Source organism: Leucoraja erinacea, chromosome 29 (genome assembly GCF_028641065.1).
Source record: "Leucoraja erinacea ecotype New England chromosome 29, Leri_hhj_1, whole genome shotgun sequence".
NCBI lineage: Eukaryota > Metazoa > Chordata > Chondrichthyes > Rajiformes > Rajidae > Leucoraja > Leucoraja erinaceus.
Genome location: NC_073405.1, coordinates 23,390,863 through 23,414,151, shown reverse-complemented (window position 1 = coordinate 23,414,151; position 23,289 = coordinate 23,390,863). Strand labels below are relative to the sequence as shown.

Below are 23,289 nucleotides of genomic sequence, written 5' to 3'. Positions count from 1 at the left end.
GGGGAAATCCTTTAAAACCGAGATGAGAAGAACTTTTTTCACACAGAGAGTGTGAATCTCTGGAACTCTCTGCCAAAGAGGGTAGTTGAGGCCAGTTCATTGGCTATATTTAAGAGGGAGTTAGATGTGGCCCTTGTGGCTAAGGGGATCATATGGAGAGAAGGCAGGTACGGGATACTGAGTTGGATTCAGCCATGATCATATTGAATGGCGGTGCAGGCTCAAAGGGCCGAATGGCCTACTCCTGCACCTAATTTCTATGTTTCTATAAATAAGATCATAAGCACAATCAGGCCATTCAGCCCATCCAGTATGATCTGCCATTCGATCATGGCTGATTTATTTTACCCGTTCAACCCCATTCTCCTGCCTTCTCCCCATAGGTTTGATACCCTTACTGATCAAGAACTTATCCGCTTTACAAATGCTAATGATTTTGGCATCCACACCATCTGTGGCAATAAATTCCCAGATCCTCTGGTTAAAGAAATACCAGCTCATCTCCATTCTAAAGGAACATCCTCTTGGTGAAGTTGCTCTCACAATGGTGTTGGGTGGACAGTCTGAATGTCTAGACTTAGCAACGATGAGAGTTCGGCAAATCTCTTCCAAGTCAGGGTACAGGGTGACTTGCAGGTGATTTAGTTTTAGTTTTAGATATACAGCATGGAAACAGGCCCTTCAGCCCACTTAGTCAATAACCAATCATCGATTACCTATTTGGCACTAGTTCTATGTTATTCCACTTCCTACACTCTAGGGGCAATTTAAAGACACTAATTAACCTCAAAACCTGGACGTCTTTGGGATGTGACAGAAATCCGAGCACCCTGTGGAAAGTGACGCAGTCTCTACACAGGCAGCACCCGAGATCAGGATCGAACCCAGGACCCTGGTACTGTGAGGCAGCAGCTCTACCAGCTGTGCCACCGTGCTGCTGGAGTCTCATGGTTCTGTCACTCTTGTCCTTCCTTGTGGTTGTTGGTTTGGAATTTGTTGTCAGGGTTGGTTGGGGAAATTAATGGCAGCGGAGATACAAGGATGCAAATTCTGTAATCTGGAACAAAGAACACACTGCTGGAGAAACTCAGGGGTTCGGACCTGACCTGCTGAGTTCCTCCAACATAGAACAGAGAACATTGAACATAGAACAGTAAAGCACAAGAACAGGCCCTTTGGCCGACAATGCCATTTCCAAACATGATGCCAAGTTAAACTAACCTCCTCTGCCCTGCACTTGATCCATACCCCTCCATTCCGTGCCTATCTAAAAGCCTCTAAAATACCTCTATCGTATCTGCTTCTTCCGGTCCATCAGGCACCCACCACTCTCCATGTAAAAAGCTTGCTTCGCACATTAAGTTGGAAAGGGTACAGAAGAGATTCACCAGGATGTTACCTGTGCTTGCAAGCTTGAGTTACAGGGAGAGATTGGACACTGGGACTTTTGTCTTTTGATTATAGGAAGCTGAGGGTTGACCTTATTGAAGCATACAAGATTATGAGAGGCACAGATAAAGTGAGCGCTCTCAGTCTTTTTCCCCCGATGTGAAGGATTCTTAAAGTAGGCTATAGGCTTAAGGTGAGAGGGGAGAGATTTAAGAGTGATCTCAGGGGCAACCTTTTCATTCAGAGAGTAGTCCGTATCTATAACAAGTTACCATGTACCATAGGAAGCTACACAAGAGCTTACAATTATGACTTTTAAAATATATTTGGACAGATATTTGGGTAGGAAGTGTTTAGAGGGCTACAGGCCAAATATAGGCAAAGGGGACCAATTCTGTATGTGAACTTGGCCGCCATGAACAAGATGGGCTTTTTCAGTGTAGGAAGGAACTGCACCGAAGATAGACACAAAATACTGGAGTAACTCAGCTGGACAGGCAACATCTCTGGAGAGAATGAATGGGTGACGTTTCGGGTTGAGATCCTTCTTCAGACTGTCCTTATGATTGATTTTACTAATTGTATGCCTCCTTGTCACCTTCTCCTCAGCTAACAATGAACCATTCTACATTACCTTATCGCCCTCAACTTTGATCTGTCGTTTTCACACCTTACCCCTCCATTTCTCTAGACTCCTTCTCCCTTGACTCCCAGTGTGAAGAAGGGTCTCGACTCGAAACGTCACTCAGATGCTGCCTGTCCTGCTGAGTTGCTCCAGCATTTTGTAGGCCTTTTCTGTGCTGGCTGTTTAGTTTTATGACTGGGATTTTATTGTGCGATCGCCACTTTCTGGAGATTGGTGCCCAATGCACTCCGTCCCTTCTATTGTCTGCAGATATGGATTGAATATTCACTTCACATCTCCTTGCTTGCTTGATTCCAGGTTCATTACTATTCATTTTGCTGACCCCTTGCATTGCAGAATTTTTGCAATTCCCAAATATCCCCTATATGTAATTATTATCATTAAACTTGCTTCATCGCTCTCGCCTTCCATTACTTCTAGGACTCGATCATTAATCATTGCTGTATCCAACTCATTTCCAGCCCATAACTAACCAAGATAACTCAAGTGGCTCCAGGTGTTATCTTATTTGAATTCAAAGTCTAAACCTCACGTCCATTCATCTTGTTAGCTGGCGAATACTTTATTAACTCAATTTCACAGATGTGCTTCTTCCCCTTATACTTTATCAAAATGGTTATTCCTTAATTTAAACGATAATCTACAATATCATCAGCATAGTAATAACTTAGACACATGATTAACCTTCGCTTAACACAAAATGCTGGAGTAACTCAATGGATCCGGTGAAGTTGCAGGTCGCGATCCTTCTTCAATCTGATGTTTCGAGTCGAGACTTTTCTTCCTTCTCTCCAGAGATGCTGCCTGTCCCGCTGAGTTACTCCAGCTTTTTGTGCCTATCTTCGGTTTAAACCAGCATCTGCAATACCTTCCTACAAGTGTTGCTCCAATACCTCTTTCTCCCTTCCCCTCATCCTCTTCCACCTATATCTCTTCCCTGGTTTCACAATTCATGCCTCTTCTATCCGTATCTCCAAATCCCGCTCTTTTCAGCTCTGGCCCTTGTCCAATCATCTGGCAATCCCCCACCGTCACCTGTATCGACCTATCACTTGCCTAACTTTGTCCTACCCCAATTCTCTCTTCTCTCTTCCAGCTTTCTGCCCCCCCCCCCAAACTTCAATCAGTCTGAAGGAAGGTCCCCAAAACATCACCTATCCATGTTCATCAGAGATGCTGTCTGACTTGCTGGGTTATTCCAGGTATGCTTTCCACACAGCATTGCCTGTGGCGGAAATCAAGAACAAGAAGACAGTGAAAAAGTTGCCCATCAGGATCTTTCCCATCTCACTTTAAACCTCTTTAGTCAGAGGGTGGTGAATCTGTGGAACTTGTTGCCACAGAAGGCTGTGGTGGCCAAGTCAATGGATAGTTTTAAGGCAGAGATAGATAGATTCTTGATTAGTACGGGTATTAGGGGTTATGGGGAGAAGGCAGGAAATTTGGGTTAGGAGGGAGAGATAGGTCAGCCATGATTGAATGGTGGAGTAGACTTGATGGGCCGAATGGCCTAATTCTGCTCCTATCACTGATGAACGCAAGATCAATTTGTGTCCTTTTTCGTGAAACCAGCATCTGCAGTTCCTTGTCAGCTCTTCGAATGTCCGCATATTATGTAATCAAACAGATTCTGGAATCTTCCACCAGGTAGGAAGTGGGGATGGCGGGAGAAGAGCTGGAACCAAGCACCAATTAACCTGACATTAACATTAGGGAAAAGGATGGAATCTATTATTAAGGAAGTGACTACAGCACACTTAAGTTACCAAATTACAACATTTGGCAGAGCTAACGCAGACTTGTGTCCGAGAAATCAGGGTTGACAAACTTGTTGGAGGTTTTTTTAACTCACAGAATAAATAAGGGAAAGTAGTTGATGTGATGCATTTAGATTTTAAGAATGTCTTTGATAAGGTGCTAAGGTGACAATTAAACAAAATTAGACCGTGCGCTCAAATGTGGGTTCTTTCCGAGATCTTCGGTTTCCACCCACACCCCAAAGACGTACTGGTTTGTAGGTTAATTGGCTTGGTATAAATGTAAAATTGTCCGTAGTGTATGTAGGATAGTGTTATTGTGCGGTGATCGCTGGTCGGCACGGACTCCGTGGGCTGAAGGGCCTGTTTCCGCGTTGTATCAATGAACTAAACTAAACTAATCTAAACCAAACTGGCAATTACAGGCCACATTAGTGGAATGGAGGTTATTGGAGAAGATTCTTAGGGATAGGAATTCTCCAATTTGGAAGATAATGCATAGTTGGGGACAGGGACAGATCATGTCTTACAAACTTGATTGAGTTTGTTGAAGAAGTGATTGATGAGAAAGACACAGAGTGCTGGAGTAGCTCAGCGGATCAGGCGGCACCTCAGGAGACCATGAATAGACAACGTTTCAGGTTGGGGCCCTTCTTCAGACTCCGATTGGTTGATGAGGGCCGGGCAATTAATGTTATCTATATAAACATTGGCAAGACTGATAAGGTCTCTCATGGTAGACCAATGGATGCCGATTTAAGAGCCTTCTTCACCCTTCTTCAGAGGGTCTGAAGAAGGGTCTCGACCCGAAATGTCACTCATTCCTTCTCTGCAGAGATGCTGCCTATCCCGCTGAGTTACTCCTTCAGTGTAAACCACCATCTGCAGTTCCTTCCTACACATTCCGTTGCTTTATAGGACTTTGGTTAGGACCCATTTGAAGTATTGTGTGCAGTTCTGGTCACCCCCATTACAGGAAGGATGTTGGGACTTTGTAGAGGGTGCAGGAGAGGTTTACCAGAAGTCTGCCTGGATTAGAGGCTAAGAAGAGATTGGACCAACTTCAATTGTTTTCTCTAGTCAGAGGCTAAGGGGAGACCTGATATGTTTATTTTATGAGAGGCATAATATAAACTTAGAATCTTTCTCCAAGGCTGGAAATGTCAAATACTTGAGGGCACAGCTTTAAGGTCAGAGAACCAGTCTCCGCCTCCTTCGACTAAACCAACCAGCCTCCTCCTGTTGACAGCCTCCCCTCCATTTAAAGCTGCCATGGGAAGCAACCAACATAATTCAGGACCATTTTCACCCCATTTTCACCCCACTCTTCCCTTTTCACCCATTGGGCAGAAGATACAAAAACATGTACCTGTACCACCAGATTCAGGAACAGCTGCTTCCCCGCTGTTATCAGACTGCTGAACGGTTCTCTCGTAAGCTAGGGTGTTGACTCAATCTCCCAACCAACCTCATTTCAGACCTTGCACTTAAAAAAAAAATCTGCACTGTTGATGTAACTGTAATGTTATAACACTGTAAAATTACAATCTGCACTCTGGTAGTTTACGCTTTGCCGACCTGTTGTACATCTGCATGGCTTGATTGTACTCATGTATGGTATGGTTTAACTGAATAGCACACAAACAAAGGCTTTTCACTATATTTAGTTTAGTTTAGAGATACAGCACAGAAACAGGCCCTTAGGCCCACCAAGTCCACACGGACCAGCGATCTCCGCACGCTAACACTATCCTACACACACAAAGGGACAATTTTACACGTACACCAAGCCAATTAACCTACATACCTGTATGCCTTTGGCGTGTGGGAGGATACCAAAGATCTTGGAGAAACCCCTCGTGGTCATGGGGAGAACATTCAATCTGTAGTCAGGATCGAACCTGGATCTCCGGCGCTGCAAGGCAGCAACTCTACCGCTGTGCCACTGTGCTGCCCTAGTACATGTGGCAATAATAAAGTCATGAAATAACAAAGCCAAGGAAGGAGATGTGTCGGGCAAGGTTTTAACAGAGAGTGGTGGGTTCCACTGTCAGGGGTGGTGGTGGTGGAAGTTACTGTTGTGGTGTTGAAGAGGCTTTAAGATAGGCACATGGATATACAGGGAATGGAGGGATATGGGTCACACTCACGTGCAGGCAGAAGGGATCAGTTGGATTTGGCTTTGCAGACATTGTAGGCCGAGTTGAATGTTCCTGTGCTATACTGTTCTAAGTTCTGCTATTTCTTTTTAAATTGGTACTTGGAGGCCAAATAAGAACAAATAACTCTTGTGGCACAGTACTTTTAAAATCGTTGAGGGCACTTAGGTTGATAACCAAAATTATCTTGGTGATAAATAAACTTAACGAATCTTCTCACACGGTCTAATCTAGAAACCTGTGTAGGAATGTGTAGAAAACGTAAGGTACAGGTGGTGCAGGCACCAGGGACATATTTATCACTTGAATTATCGGCCTGCAAAACCGCACATTTTCACCAACCTGTCAACAAGTAAGTGTACCAGAATAGGAAGTGGCAATAATTCTTCACCTCAACTGACAAATACATTCCTGAACCATTAATCCAGCAACACTTTCACACAGGATGTTCCTTGCTAATCGTTTTTAGATTGTGAAGCCCCGCAAGAGATAATTTTGGAATCTGATTGGCTAAAAATAAAAGGGAATCGCGGTTTCTCAACTTTTTGCGCATTAACAAGTTTAAAATCATTGTACCTTTGGTACTTTATGTCAAATTCAGGGACATTTTCTTTCCAGCTGTTATCAGGCAACTGAACCATCCTACCAACAACTAGACAGCATTCTTGAGTTGCTATCTACGTCATTGGAGACCCTCCGACTATCTTTGATCAGAATTTACTGGACTTTATCTTACACTAAACGTTATTCACTTTATTCCCTTTACCATGTATGTGTACACTGGCGATAGCTCGATTGTAATCATGCATTGTCTTTCCACTGACTGGTTAGCTCCCAACAAAAACTTTTCACTGTTCCTCTGTACATGTGACAATAAACTAAACTCTAAAGGGCCTGTCCCACGTGCAATTTTTTTGGCGACTTGTCGGCACCCGTCATAGTCGTAGCAGGTCGGCGAAAATGTTCAAAATGTTGAAAATCCAGCGGCGACCAGAAAAAGGTGCGACTCTTTGGGCCACTACTCACGACCAAACAGGTGTCACCCCCCGAGCTTTGATCACCCCTACTGCGTATAGTTCGACTGCCCCGTCTGTGGGAGAATAAGGAGGAAAGAATATAAGACTTTATTGCCTTCCATCACAGTGGGGAATGTGCGGGAACTGTTGTGGTGGATGTTTATGTTAACTTTTATGTAGTTGTGTGCCTTGTTTTTTTGGTATGACTGTATGGCAAATGAAATTCCTTGTGTTTACATACTTGGCTAATAAATGAATTACAATACGATACAATATAATCATGAATCATTTCGCTTCTGCAGTATCTCTAGTACTTGTTCCGTACAAACCTGCCTTTTAAAATGTGTAGAAACAAAGAACTGCGGGGGTTGGTTTACCAAAAAAAAGACACAAAATGCTGGAGTAACTCAGCGGGTCAGACAGCATCCCTGGAGAACATGGATTGGTGTCGTATCGGGTTGGGACGCTTCTTCAGACCAAAGAAGGACTGAAGAAAGTACCTATCCATGTTCTCCAGGGATGCTGCCCGATCTGCTGAGTTACTCCAGTATTTTGTGTCTTTCCTTTTAAAAGGTGTTTTTCCTACCTGCATACCTCTTAAGGAATAACAGGAAGGCTTCTTTGATTTATTCAGAGATTATCCCACTAAGAAACTGCAAAATGATCATTTTCTGATAGAGATTTAAATCCCTGTAGATTGATTCAAAGCGTGGAGCTGCAATCGTGAAGCCAGTTTACAAATGTACAGACCGCAAATACAAATGAGCATTTGGGAGTCCGGTGGGATGGATTGGCTGGCTGCTGCAGGGCTGGAAGCGACTGCTTTTGACACCAGCTGGAATTTTGCCACATCAAACCCAACCAGTGTACATTCTAGTTAACACATTGATGTCCATGTTCTATTGGCACAGTTGATAGGGCTGCTGCCTCATAGGACCAGTCACCTGGGTTTAATCCTGACCTCAGCTGCTGTGTATGTGAAGTTTGCACATTCTCCCTGTGACTGCATGGGTTTCCCCTGGGCACTCCAGTTTTTCCTCCCACATCCCAAACATGTGCAGGTTTGTAGGTTAATTGGCCTCGTGGTTGCCCCTGCAGGGAGCCGATGAGAAAGTGGGACACCATAGAACTTGATGGTCGGCATGGACTGGGTGGGACACAGGACCTGTTTCCATGCTGTATCTTTCAATCAACTTAGTAAGTTCTATCTAGAGTCATACTCTCCCGGCCAACTGTAGTGTCCTTTCTAAAACCGGCAAGAGCATTTAAAGCCAAGAAAGAAGAATCAAGAGTTTAATCGTCATATGTAGATAACAGAAGAACGAAATTCTTACTTCTGACACAGTGATGCAGCTGGTAGTGCCGCTGCCTCATTGCGGGTTTGTAGGTTGATTGGCCTCTGTACATTGTATGGAGTGGTATCATTCTGCATCATTTCCAAAGCCTCCACATCCTTCCTGTAATGAGGTGACCAGAATTGCACACAATACTCCAAATGCAGCCTAACCCAAGTCTGATAAAGTTGCACTTTCAAGACCTTTACTCTTGGAATCTGGAACTTTCCCTGCAGTTAGAGGGTGAAAAATGTAGGGAGACAATTAAAAAAAAACAAAAAAAATGGAAAAAGCGGGGAATTGCAGACTAGTAAGCCGAGTGGCAGTAATGGGGAATATGCTCGAAGAATGCAATAACAGAACTCTTGGAACACATTAATGAAATTTAGCAAAGTTATGCCCCTGTCCCACTTAGGAAACCTGAACGGAAACATCTGGAGACTTTGCGCCCCACCCAAGGTTTCCATGCAGTTCCCGGAGGTTTTTGTCAGTCTCCCTACCTTCTTCCACTATGTGCAACCTCTGGGAACCGCACAGCAACCTTGGGTGGGGCGCAAAGTCTCCAGAGGTTTCCGTTCAGGTTTCCTAAGTGGGACGGGGGCATTAGGGGCAGCTGGTAGAGGTTGCTGCCTCACAGCACCAGAGACCTAGGTTTGATCCTGACCTTGAGAGCAATCCATGTGTAGTTTGCACATTTTCCGTGACCGCATGGGTTTCCTCTCACACACCACGATGTGTGCGTTTGGTGGTAAATTGGTCTCTGTAAATTGCCCTGAGTGTGTAGGGAGTGGATGTAAAAGTGCAATAACATAGAACCAGTGTGAACAGGTGATTGATGGCGACGTAGAACTGGAGGGCCAAAGGGCCAGTTTCCATTCTGCATCTTTCCAAGTCATGATATATTTATGAGGGGGAAATCTACTGGAGTTTGTTTAGAATGTAATCAGAGGAAATCTCACAAACATATCAAACATATTTAACTTAATCGATTCATTAAATGAAATGAGGATACACCTGATGCAAGGGTCATGTCAACAATCAGGTTTCCCAATGGCAACACGGCAGCATAGTGGCAGAGATGTTTCTTTTACAGCAGCAGGGACCTGGCATCGATTCTGACCCCCGGTGTGGAATGTGCACGTTCTCCCTGTGACCTCGTGAGTTTTTCCCCGGGTGCTTCGGTTTAATCCCGCACCCCAAAGATATGTGGGTGTGTAGATTAATTGGCCTCTGTAAATTGCCCTAAGTGTGTTGGGGGTGGATGCTGACATGAAATAACTATGAACTGGTGTGAATGGGTGATCGATGATTGGTGTGGGCTCAGTGAATCTGCGAAAACCTCTGCGGAAACAAACTAAATACTACAGAATGTTTCTTAGCCATATTTTTGGATTGCACCATTTTATTACAAAAAATAAAATTTCTCAACCGTTTGCAAAAAAGGAAACAATCCATAACAGCACAAATGTAACAAGGAATGTCACAATTTCTTCGTTTTTTTTAAGATTAGGTGATGGATCACCACAGTACCCAACTAATGTCATAAAGGCTTCAGTGGCATTTATTTTTTTAAATCAAAATAAAATTGACATCTGCATCAATGCACCATTTATCATAGAGGTTTCAAAGCCAATGATTGAAAAATTCAACGGAAAACAATTCAGATCAGAGAAATGGCCCATGTGTTGCTAAATTCCTTCTAACCCAGAGATTTTTGTCACCCTTGTGGATGTTGTTACTTTACATTCCTCTGGTTACTGCCACTATCATGACATTATTATTGTCAAAGTAATGTAGCACCAAAGTCCTGCCTCTAAAATAACCAAGAACAGATGCTTAGATTTCCATGGAAATAGAATGGCAAGGGTTCACCTTAGGGAAGGATTTTTCTGTTATTGTTGCAATAAAACAAATTTAAAGATTTGCTGTAAGAAGGACAAATCGTTTTTCAATACTAAATGGCAAAAAAACAGTATCCTGTAATGTAATCATCCCACAATGCTCTGATATGTAGGAAGGAAGATGCTGGTTTAAACCGAAGATAGGCACAAAAAGCTGGAGTAACTCAGTGGATCAGACAGCAACTCGGGAGAAAAAGAATAGGCAACGTTTTGGGTCGAGACCCTTCTTCAGACTGAGAGTCAGAGGCTTTGAATGCTGTGAACTCTCTCATCAATATCCAAACACTGTGCTGCGATCGCAAAGAACAAATATTTGCTTCCACTGGTGCAAGAATGATACAGAGGGTGGTGGGACAAGCTGTCAGAGGAAGTAGTTGAGGCAGGAATCATAACAACATTTAAAAGTGCAAATGGGATGAGATAGGCCATGTTGGTTGACATGGATGAGTTAGGCTGAAGGCCTACTTTCCATTCTGTACGACTAATGACCAATAACAGAATAACTGTAAGAAATTGAATGTTTGCTCCAGCAAGTTTTGCCGTTTCCTTTACGTCAATGATACTTTATTGTTTGGATAAAAATGTAGTTCAACTGTGCATGTAGTAGTTTTATTTTCAGTTTTCATTGACCATACCATAAATATACAACAATTTATACAAGTCCACTGTATTTATAAAAAACAATTTCATTGAAATAGAAGTTACTGTCCCTCAGCAAAGGTACGATGGGGGGAGATTTCCACAGGGCATTTAAGGCAAATAATCTTGGATTCTACCATCTTCAGCTGAAGAAATAGGTGGAGTCTTTTACCTTCTGTAGATCAAATTCACCTGCAAGGGAAAATGAACGTTAAGCTGAGAGTCCTGATGCAAGGTCGAACAAGGAAGGAAGAGATGATGCAAATGATTCTTCAAAAGTATCAAGTGGCAATTTTGATTTCTTTGCAGGTCTAACCTACCAAATGCCAAAATCACTATGAAAACCAGGGCCGCTGTTCATAGAATTTCAGATGGGAATTCAGTTCCCGGACCCTGTGGTAGGTTAATGGGTTTATTCAGTGTAAAGCTATCCAGATGGTCCAGTGTGTGCCCCATAATTAATCCATGTGGGTTGAATCAAAAGTCAATATTTAGATACACAGAGTCTCTTGCCCAGAGTTGGTGAATCAAGGACCAGAGGACATAGGTTTAAGGTGAAGGGGAAAAGATTTAATAGGAATCCGAGGGGTAACATTTTCACACAAAGGGTGGTGGGTGCATGGAACAAGCTGCCGGAGGAGGTAGTTGAGGCTGGCACCAAACGCAGGCAGGTCGGGCTAGTGTAACTGGGACATGTTGGCAAGTTGGGCTGAAGGCCTGTTCCCACAATGCACCACTCCATGACTCTAATGATGGCGAGGTACCACACCTCTTGTAAACAATCTTGTTCATGGAAGAGCAAAAGGCAAGTGTTTCAGTGATCCTTGCGGAAACATTGTATGTGCATTGCATTAAGTTAGGTTTACCATTTTCCCCTTGGGGAATGACAATCAGCCATACTGCCAAAATTCACATAGGGAATAACCAGTGTTTTTTTTGTATACAAGGAGCAAGTAAGCATATTAATTAAAAATTAAGTTACATGTAACAAACATTTATCCCATCACATATGCACCCCTCATTTTGTGACCAATCAACTTCTGATTTAACAAGCCAATAAGCATAAAATCACTTTAAAAATTAAATATATTAAATGAGATACATTAAAACAATTTGGAGCAGAACCATTGTGTACCATCCTTAAAAAAGTGGGAACAACAACTATTTAGGCTGGTACACAAAAATGCTGGAGAAACTCAGCGGGTGCAGCAGCATCTATGGAGGGAAGCTATAGGCAACGTTTCGGGCCGAAACCCTTAGGCTGTGTACATGGGATCAGTATCCACACAAAAGCGAATTAAAAACTGTTAGCAACGAGTTAAAAAAAAACATACTCTCAATGCTGTGCACAGTTTTTGTTTTGTTCGTCAAAGAGTTGCGGCGATTATGCAGCTATTATTTTTTACTCCATTTGCAATTGTTTCCTTCTGTAGCTTCAACTTAAAACTCTAAAACCGTTACATTTTACTGTGAGAATATGTGTATTAATTTATCCCCCTTGACTCATTGCACAGATACAAAAGTTAACCTAATGCCAGACTTGTTTTCTTTCTTAAAATAATTTTCCTGGTACCTTTCGTTAGAACTTTAGACAGCACATCCATCATCCTTTTGTACTCCTGGAGTCGTTTTGGTTTCTTGTCAACACTGCAAAGACACATATTCAACCATGCCCAGATTAACATATTACTTAAACACAAATTAAGACATTCAGCAATTTTAAGTGCTTCTCATCATACACATGTCGATACAAAAATCTGGAGTAACTCAGTGGGACAGGCAGCATCTCTGGAGAGAAGGAATGGATGATGTTTCTGGTCGAGACCCTTCCTCAGACTGACTTATGAACTTCTCTCCAGAGATGCTGCCTGACCCGCTGAGTTACTCCAGCTTTTTGTGTCTATCTTTGGTTTAAACCAGCATCTGCAGTTCCTTCCTACACATATGTTTGAATGTGTTTGTTGTACAGGATACTCACGGAATGTTATAACGATATTTGTTTATCAGGAACCTGGACAGATCTTGAAGAATGGGCTGGTCATGTAGGGCTACAAACTGCTCACGGCAAATCTGCAACATACACACATCATTTATTATGGAAACAATCAAGTTATTGATACACGTGCTAAATGTCGTGTCACGACACAAAACGTCACCCATTCCTTCTCGCCAGAGATACTGCCTGCCCCGCTGAATTACTCCAGCATTTTGTCTCTATCAGGTCAGGCAGCATCCCTGAAGAACATGGATAGGTGACATCTTGGGTCAGGACCCTTCTTCAAATGTTCATTGATTCATTCTACACAGATGCTGGCTCATCTACTGTGGAGTTCTTATAACTACAGCTTTGGCTATTCATTTGTTAAACAACTATTTTGATATAAAACTATAGAATTGCACTGTGAGAATAAACAGACAAAGACTAGACAAGATTTTTTTGGAGTGGATTTTCAACATTGACATAGATGTACAGGTGGGATAAGGTTTTAGGGGAGAGATTCACCAAGGATAGTTCAAGTGATTGATGTATCTCTCACAATTGGCAGAGCTTATATTGTACCAACACTTATATTTTCAGCTGATTGAACATTCCATGTTACAGATTTTGATCAGAGTCTGATATATACAGACCGTGTGACTCCAAAATCAAGTTATGTGATAACAATCAAAAGTACAATTCTAAAATACACTTTTTATCTACTTCTTAATTCAATTATAACTCGAGTATCAGATTATTTAATCTGTAAAATGTATTAAATCATATGCCAGCTATGGAAATCTCTAAAGCAACAGATCAGTGATTCTTTTATAATTGTCATTGTTTAGCAAAGGTACTTTCATTCAATTGATGGTGTAGAATTATTTTATTTACTTGGAGATCCAAGAAACTGCAGATGCTAGCCATTATGACATTAGCCATAAGACTGAATGCAACAGATGCTAGTTTAAGAAATAAAAACACCTTAACATCACTTTATGTAGGTCCAGTTTTTAACTTTGCTTTTAAGTATAGAATGTTTTAATTTGTTCCATATTAACAAACATGAGCTATGTTTTGCCAGGTTTATGATAATGATATGTCATTACTATGATAATAATCTTCACACTATGGGATGCATTGTTCCCACTTCATCCCCACAGCCTGCAGGCAGCTGCTATTTAAAGCATTAATTAGAAAATTGAGGGGAAAGGAAATTACAACTTTGTTTTTCTGTTTTGCACAATACGTTACTGCAATGCTCTATCCAGCAATTCGACTTTATTTTGGATATGGCAGAACACAAGATCACAAATTTGCATGAAAAAGTGAGTGAACTGTGCAGTATGGTAAGTAGTTGTAAGTGTCGTCAAGCTGGAAAGGGTGCAGAGAAGATTTACGAGGATGTTGCTGGGACTTGAGGGCCTGAGCCTTAGGGAGGTTGAGGAGGCTAGGACTCTATTCCTTGGAGCATAGGGGGATGAGGTACGATCTTATAGAGCTGTACAAAATCATGAGAGGTATAGATCGGGCAAATGCACAGAGTATCTTGCCATTGTAGGGGAATCGAGAAACAGAGGACATTGGTTTAAGGTGAGGGGGGAAGATTTAATAGGAAATTGAGGGGTAGCTTTTTCATACAAAGGGTGCTGCGTGTACGAAACGAGCTGCCGGAGGAGGTACTATCGCAGCGTTTAAGATACATGGACAGGACAGGTTTAGAGGGATATGGGCAAACACAGGCAAGTGGGATTCGTGTGGATGGGACATGTTGGCCGGTGTGGTAAGTTGTGCCGAAGGGCCTGATTTCACATTGTAGGAGTCAATGAGCTATGTTTTGTCAGGTTTATGATGTATTGTTCCCACCCCGTCCTCACAGCCCCAAAGCCTGTAAGCTACTGCTATTTAAAGCATGAATTAGAAAATTGAGAGGAGAGGAGATGACAACTATGTTTTTCTGTTTTGCAGATAACTTTATTTCAATGCACTACCCAGCAATTAGACTTTATTATAAATATGGCAGAAACAAAAGATCACATCGCATGCAAAATGGAAAAAATATTAAAAAAGTGTTTTTTCTTACACAACAGTCTTGGGCATTATTGAAAAGGCAGAACTAATTTGATGAGAATAGTTACCTTGTTCATGATATCTACAGTAAGAGCGTGTGTCCAGAAACAGTCATGTACAGAGACAAATGTGATGCCAGCTCTGAAAGAAAACGTAGAAAGTTAGTCTTAGAGTCATTGAGTCACAGAATGATAGTGTGGAAACAGGCCCTTCAACCCAACTTGCCCACATCAACCAACATCTCCCAGCTACACTAGTCCCACCTGCCAGCATTTGGTCCATATCCCTCCAAGCCCGACCTAACCATGTACCTGTCTAACTGCTTCTTAAATGTAGGGATAGTCCCCGTCTCAAATACCTCCTCTGGCACCTTGTTCCAGATATCCTCCACCATTTGTGTGAAAAAGTTATCCCTCAGATTCCTTTTAAATCTTTTTCCCTTCAACTAAAACCTTTGTCCTTTGGTTCCCGATTCACCTACTCTGGGCACGAGACTCTACCCGATCCATTCCTCTCATGATCTTATACACCTCTATCAGATCGCCCCTCATCCTCCTGTGCTCCAAGGAATAGTGTCCCAGCCTATTCAACGTCTGCCTATAGCTCAGATCCTCTAGTCCTGGCAACATCCCCGTAAATCTTCTCTGGACCCATTCCAGGTTGACAAGTTACGGCAATAAAATTCTCCTATTGACACAAAGACTACGGACACATTTGAAGTCCACACTCCCACAATACTTTACATTTAGATCACCATTAATTTAATCTCCAGAACACTGCCAATTTAGGTCTGCAACCTGTTCCACACTAAACCAGTACCTCTCAAGCAACTTTCATCATGCTGCTATATTCCAAATACATTATTCAATTCAAAACCTTACAGACGTTTCTCCTTCCTTAAAAGGTCTAGTTCTTCCATTGTTCCCACCCTCGTGAATATCCCTCATCTCCGGTGCTACACTAAACTGAGTAATTGCTTAAAATGATTAACAGCACCTCATACTCTGCCTGGGTAGCTTACAACCTAATGAACATTGAATTCTCCAATTTTAGATAACACTAGACCAAGTGGGACCGGTTGGGGGGTGGGGGCGGCCTGTGGCATCAAACATATACACTAAGCACCCCACACACACACACAAGAGGAGGGGGGGGGGGGGGGAGAGGAGGAGGAGGGGGAGAAGAAGAGGGGGGAAGAGGAGGAGGGGGGGGGAGAGAAGGAGGGGGAGAGGGAGAGGGGAAGCGGAGGGGGGAAAAGGAGGGGGGGAAGAGGAGGAGGGGTAGATGGGGAGGGGGAGGGGGGAGGAGGAGGGGGAGGGGGAGAGAGGGGGGAGGAGGGGGGAGGAGGGGGGGAGAGGAGGAGAGGGGGAGAGGAGGAGGGGAGAGGAGGAGGGGGAGAGGAGGAGGGGGGGATGGGGAGGGGGGGGAGGAGTGGTCAAGGGGTGACGTCATTCGCAGTGCGAGCAAGACGGCAGACATGCAGATCCATTGTGACGTCATTGGCGAAAGACAGTCGTTTTCATTTCAAAGTTTTGTCGGGGTTTTGAACATTTTCATTAATATCTCGAGAAATAAAAGCATGATATTTTCAGAAATGACGATTTCGGACTACACGGGGAAAATCCCTACCGGAATATGTAACATCTTTACCGTTACTGCGTCGTTTTTTCGCAAAGATGTGATTATATACAAACAAATAAACACACACACCCAAGATCAGAGTTTTATAAGTATAGAGATTTAACCCCCCCCCCCCCACACCTCCCTTTCTGTCCCTCTCCACCTCCATTTCTTCCTTCAATCCTCTTATCTCATACCTTCTGTTTTAATCACTGGCCTTTGTCCAACCATCTGCCTATCAAAGCCTCCCTTGCCTGTGTTCACATCCCACACTTTGTTCTGCCCTTCCACTCCCACATTGTTGTTAATCAGCATGTTATCTTGTTAATTATACATATACCACTACATATGTATACAATTCTTGTCAAGAAACATGAAGGGCTCGTTGAGCAAAATAGAAAGTGCTGGATGAACTCAGTGGTTCAGGCAGCATCTATGGATGGAATGGTCAGGTGGCGTTTTGGGTTGGGATCTTTCTTCAGGCTGATTGGAACGGGGAGAATGTAGAAAGCTGGAAAAGAAAGGTGGCGTAGGACACAGCCTGGCAAGTGATTGGTGGATACAGATGAGAGGGCAATTGGCAGATGGGTGGAGTAAGTGACAAAGGATCGAGGTGAAAAGGAAACAAAAGGCTGTCAGATAAGAAGAGAAGTGGAGGAGTGAAATGTAAAGCTACAGGGAGGGATATGAGTGGAAGGGCATGAGGGGAAGGAGGGGGAATAAAAGGGAAATAAGGTACCGAGGGACGAAAGATCAGCATACAGAGGAGAATAGACCAGGGTGTCGGGGGGTGGGAAAAATTGGTGCGTTTTAGGGTGGGGGTAAGGAAAGAGAGGGGCAGAAGGGTGATATTTCTAGAAACTGGAGAATTCAATGTTAATACCATTGGTACGTGTTTTGATTTATGTTCAGGGTAAAGATTACACATTTTGCTGCAGTAAAATAAATGATTAAAAGCGTAGGCTTGGAAGTGAACTGAAAAACCTAAGGGTGCATGAGGATTAAAATCTGCTTACAGAAATGAGTTACAAACACCCTTTTGTAGTGCGGTTTAACCTAGATGCTGGTTGTCCATCAATAACTTACCTGTAACAATACAGTGCTGTGAGCATCATATGAGTTGAATCAAGGGAATGAATGAAATTCGGGGGGAAAGCATTCTTCTGCTTGACTGTGTCAGGCCGCCTGCAGCAAACAGAGAAACATCGTGGTCAGACTTCCATAAATCATGAGCCATTGGGTTATAGAACGTACAGTTACATCAATACTCATCAGCATGAATTTCCAATTACCACATATTACCAGATATGATTACAATTCAATGAGAATCTTAAATATCCATAATCCATCAATTGGAATGATTTCACTGGAACGTTGGAGGTTACAGGGAGACCTGATAGAAGAATATGAAATTATGAAAGACCCAACAAAGTTATACAGTTAGATCCTTTACCCCAGGATGAAGAAAAAAATCAATTACGAGAGGCAATAGCTTTATTATCCTTTATGTATTAGAGGACAGGGTGGAAGTTGAATCTTAAGATTGGTTGTTCCTCATTCGATGGGACCAACAACTGAGTGAGGTGGAGGATATTTGTCAATGGCCCATGCTTCCTAGAGGAGCAAAGGGCTTAAGAAGAAGAAGAATAGTTTTAAGGTGAGAGGGACAAAGTTTAAAGGAGATATACGAGGCAATCTTTTTTTGTTTTTTACCAGAGGGTGGCGAGTGCCTGGAACGCTCAGCCAAGATAATGTTATTTAAGAAATTTTTGGATAGGTACATGGATATGCAGGGAATACAGTCTTTGTGGAGAGCAGAAAGAGGTGAGGATGGGAAGATGTGGCAGGCGGTGGGATCACATTGTAGGTGCTAGAAATGTCAGAGGATGATGTGTTGGATGCAGAAGCTGGTGCGGCGAATGGACAGGATCAGGGGAACTCTAAGATAGACACACAAAAGCTGGAGTAACTCAGCTGAACAGGCAGCATCACTGGAGAGAAGGAATGGGTGACGTATCGGGTCGACCCACTTCTTCAGACTCAATCCTGGTGCTGCCTGCGGGATGGGGAACTAGAACAGAACTATGGGGCACGGAGGAGATGCAGATATGTAGGTGAGGGATACATCTATGACAGCAGGGGGAGGGTGGAAGGGGATGGAGGCATGCCTAATAAAGAATCTTGGATGTCCTAGAATAGAAAGCCTCATGAATTTGAGGACAGGTGGAAGTTGAATCTTAAGGCTCGTTGTTCCTCAATTCGATGGGACCAACACCAGATGTATCTGCTTAGATAGTAATTCTTCTGTTGAAATATTGACATTCGTTTGGCGTACCAAATAACTTTTTAAAATTGTAAAACCACCTTCAAAGTAAGCCAATTTAATTTAAAGATGAAAATGTCACCGTGCGCTTTGGGTTTGCAGAACAAAATGCTACCACAGTTCTAAAAAGAACGAAATCCACTGTCACAAATAATCAACCAGGCCGATGCATATTCATGTGGAAAGAAGCAAGTATTTTTAGTTACTTTTATCGAAATGAAAGAGGATGCAAGGCAGGAAGTGCTACAATCCCAGGAGACACGGTGCATTGATTCACTGGTAATCAAGAACAGAAGCACAGGCCAGGGACATAGAAGATCAAAGAACTAGACTGAAGTCAGAGCAGCATGAAGGAACATGGGAGAAACTACAGCGAATGCATAGAGCAAGACATGAGTGTCGAAATTGAAATAAACGACTACACTAGGAATATAAACTTATTCGGTATTAGTTTCAGCTAATGCACATTTGTCTTTGATACGATCGGCCTATATATTAAGCAATTAACTGTTTGGGGTTTATGCTCGTGCTACTTCAATTGACAGGATGACAATTTATAATTATTATAACAAGCAACAGTAATTATAATGACAATATTTGTTTTAATGCTAATTATTAACTAAAACACGCTTTAATATTCCTTTTCACTATCCAGATTTAGTTTATTTTAGAGATACAGTGCGAAGCAGCCCCTTCGGCCCACCAAGTCCACACCGACCAACGATCCCTGTAAAATTGTATAAATGCCCAATTTTAAAGCAAATAACTATCTAAAAAAAAAAGAAGTCTATTCACACCAAGCTGGAAAACTGCTGAAAAGGTAAATTATTTCTGATTTATTCAAATTCAATTTACTCAATTTATTATACATTTCCATTTCTTAATCATTTTAAGTTTGTGTCATTATTATATCCTAGTAACTCAAAAAGATATTCCTTTCGTAAGGTGAATAAAAATTACCACAAAGGACTGATCTCTGGGGTAATCCAAACACAACCAGAAAATAAATTTCATTACTCCGATGTCGATGCATAAGACAATTAAACACTCTTGACGTGAAATGTTGGTTTCTGAGCTGAAATATTAACTATTTCTCTGTCCGACATGTTGAGTGTTTCCAGCATTTTCAGTTTTTATTTCAGATTTCCAGAATCTGTATTTTTTTGTTATTATTTAATATTGGATTATTATTGCCACGTGTACCAAGATGAAGTGAAAATATTTTGTTTGCGTGCTACCTAGTTAAATCAAATTATACTGTACATGAGTGCAATCAAGGTATACACAAGTACAATGGGTAGAGTAAAGAGAGCAGGATATACTGTTACAGCATTTAAAATAAGGTAGGTTGGAAGAACAGAACCACACCTTAGCTTATGGGAGGATAGTTCAGTCGTCTGTTAATAGCGGGGAGGAATCTGCTACTGTATGTGGTGCTACGTGCTTTCAAGCTTATGCATCTTCTATCCGACAGGAGAGGGGAGAAGAGGGCAGGATCGAGGTGAAAATGGGCATTACTTTTCCTGGTAATCTAAATGTTCTTGTTTCTGTCAGTGCTCATTTGGAGTTAACACAATTGGTTGGAAGGCAGTTCTGAAATACGCCAGTCAATATTTTAGGTTGGGATCCTTCATCTGCACTCCAAATGCAAGATCTTGACTTGAAACATTTAATTCACCAGTGGCTTCCTTCTTTTGCTCGAGATTCCAGCATTTGCAGTCTCTTGCGTGTCCACTTAACAGAAGTATTTTTTATTGTGAAACACAAAAATGGTTTTATATCGACATCAGTCTCTAATATTCGAGGTGAAGTCTTTTATGACTATGCCCGATGACAGTAAATATCTGAAAGCTGGATGATCTGGGGAACAGATCCATGAAGGAAACTATCTTACACATTTTACAGAAGTAATCAATTTGAGAATTATCCTGGCCTATTTCCTGGGATTCACTTGCACTCAAATGATTCAATACCAATCTGGACCAACCATATAAAGTTCCTACTTTTATCTTCGGATAATCTTGATACAAAATTGTTCTGCTCTATAACAGATGTGGTACAAATATCATGAGGATCCGACTAGTGAGGCCTACCGCGTCCGCCGAGACCTGTGGCCTATCGATCTCCCAGAGCCTAACTGGCTCCCGCACTCAAATAAAAGCTTTTCATTGTACCTCAGTACACGTGACTGTAAACTAAACTAAACTAAGTATGACTGGTTCAGAATAGGTTGCACTTTGGAGAGTATGAAGTGAAACAGAAACCACGCTGCTGGCAGGAGGCAATCTGCACTGCTTTACTTCAGTGTTGGGCCACATTTCCTCACAGATGAGTTTCGCACCAATGATAAATGTTAGTGCGAATGTCAGGGCTGCCAACTCTCACGCTTTGAGCGTGAGACTCACGCCCTCACGCTCATCAGGAGAGAGGGGAGAGACAGAGGGGGAGTGAATGGAGAGAGAGAAGAGGGAGAGGGGGGGAGGGGGAGAGAGGGGGAGGAGTGAGGTGGGGGGGAAGAGCGAGAGGAAGAGAGAGAGAGAGGGGTGGGAGGGAAGAAATAGGGAAGAGAGAGGGGGTGGAGAGGGAGGAGAGGGTAGGAGAGAATGGGAGAGAGAGGGGGGTTAAAAGAGAGAGGGAGGGGGAAAGAGAGAGAAGGGGGGCAAAGAGAAAGAGGAGATATAGACAGAGGAGAAAGAGTGGGGAGAAGGAGAGAGAGAGAGGGAGGGGAGGAGGAGGAGGCAAAATAAGGAGAGAAAGATCAAAATGATAGTTGCATCTGGTAACTGCTTTGAATTTCATGGTCTTCATAATTTCTTTTGACATTTTCACTGCTACTAACCAGAGAGGTAATTCCAGTAATAAGTTGAAGCAATTCATTCAAATTTATCGTAATGCCAGTGTCATTTTTTGCCATTCAAGATTCACATTCGAAATTAAAAGAGCAATCAAACAGAGATAATGTGATGCTAGAATGATTTAATTTTGGTTTTAATGATGGCTAGGGTGGTTTGATTATTACCAGAGGGAGTTGCAGCCAGAACTTCATTCAGAAAATGGCCTTCATGGTGTGAATGTGACTATTCTGGCACAATTCTTTTTCAGCCCAAGATTTGAAGCTTCAAATCTTCATGATCAGAGTGCATTTATTGCAATGTATATTCATATCTTCAATCTGGTATTGGTTACAAGCATATAATGTTATAAGCTTTATTAATTTTGATTTTCCAAACTGGCTTCAGCTGAAAAAAGATTTTTATGGTGTTTTATGTGAAAAGAATGAACCACAAATTGGAGGAGACAAAGCAATTTTCTGCTCATCACATTCACAAATCAAATGTTGTCAGATGTAACAAATCTGCTCAACGTATAAATCGTGGAGGACTTCAATGATTCACACAACGAGGGCCTATCAAATTATATTACAACAAAATGTGGCAACTTACGACACTGAAATTGTAGAAATACTTAGCGTTGTGTTTAAAGTATAAATTGACCAATGAAAAATAAATCTAATAGAGTTAAGCACAGTGGTGCAGCAGTAGAGTTGTTGTCTTACAGCGCTAGAGACCCAGGTTCTATTCTAACTATAGGTGATGTTTGTATGGTGTTTACACTTTGTGACCGCGTGGGTTTTCTCCGGGTGCTCCAGTTACCTTCCACACTACAAAGATGTACAGGTTTGGAAGTTAATTTACTTCTGTAAATTATAAATTGTCCCTTGTGTGTAGGGCAGTGCTAGTGTATGAGGTGATCATTGGTCGGCACCGACTTGGTGGGCCGATGGGCCCCTTTCCCCCTCTGTATCTCTGTAGTCTAAAGTAAACTATTTTGTTATTTGGAATTGGTTAGGAATTAAGTGCTTACATTTGAAAGCTAAAGTTTCATAGAACTATTGGCCATCCTCAAGATTCATACCAGAAAAAACTTGAGCACAGGTTGGGGTTTTGCAACAATGTAAATTAAAAGTGCAAAATATTATATTTTTAGCCTTTGCTTTTTAAACAGGGCAATTAATTCAGAATGCAAAATAAATTCCCCACGTTTGGTCAATATTGTTGTAAAACACTGAACAGCTCAACAAAACATTTAAGTGTTCTATTTATTGAGCAAATTTAAATAGTATTATTTCCAGAACCGAGATAAATGTTTTAATATTTTACATCTGTTCAATGTGTAAATCGTATTGAATGTTGCAAATTCTACTAACTTAAACATGCAGCTTTATGATCATTGTGATGAATGATCTTGACCCGAAACATTTTCTGTCCATTCCTTCCACAACTGACCCGCTGAGTTTCTCCAGCACTTTGTGCTTTGTTCAAGAATTCAGTTTCTGCAGTTCCTTGTGTCTCAGTTTTAAGATTAGACTGGCCAGCTCATTAAAAAAGACTAAACTTTATGCTAGAGAAATGCAAGATAATGCATTTGTCAAACAAGGCAAGGGAATGTACAATTAA

The 23,289-nt window shown here is 42.0% G+C and overlaps 1 protein-coding gene across 1 annotated transcript in view; it reads right to left on the bottom strand.

Annotated features, from left to right (window-relative positions):
- Window positions 1-9,672: 9,672 nt before the first annotated feature.
- The window catches only part of polrmt (polymerase (RNA) mitochondrial (DNA directed)), a 69,293-nt gene continuing 55,676 nt past the window's right edge, over window positions 9,673-23,289 (bottom strand). Inside the window, exons 17-21 of the mRNA XM_055658900.1 lie at window positions 17,596-17,694; window positions 14,958-15,030; window positions 12,820-12,911; window positions 12,415-12,488; window positions 9,673-11,033 (exon numbers count right to left, since the gene is read on the bottom strand). Coding sequence (XP_055514875.1) covers window positions 10,984-11,033; window positions 12,415-12,488; window positions 12,820-12,911; window positions 14,958-15,030; window positions 17,596-17,694 — 388 coding nt within the window. The 3' untranslated portion in view covers window positions 9,673-10,983. The remainder of the gene's footprint in view (window positions 11,034-12,414; window positions 12,489-12,819; window positions 12,912-14,957; window positions 15,031-17,595; window positions 17,695-23,289) is intronic.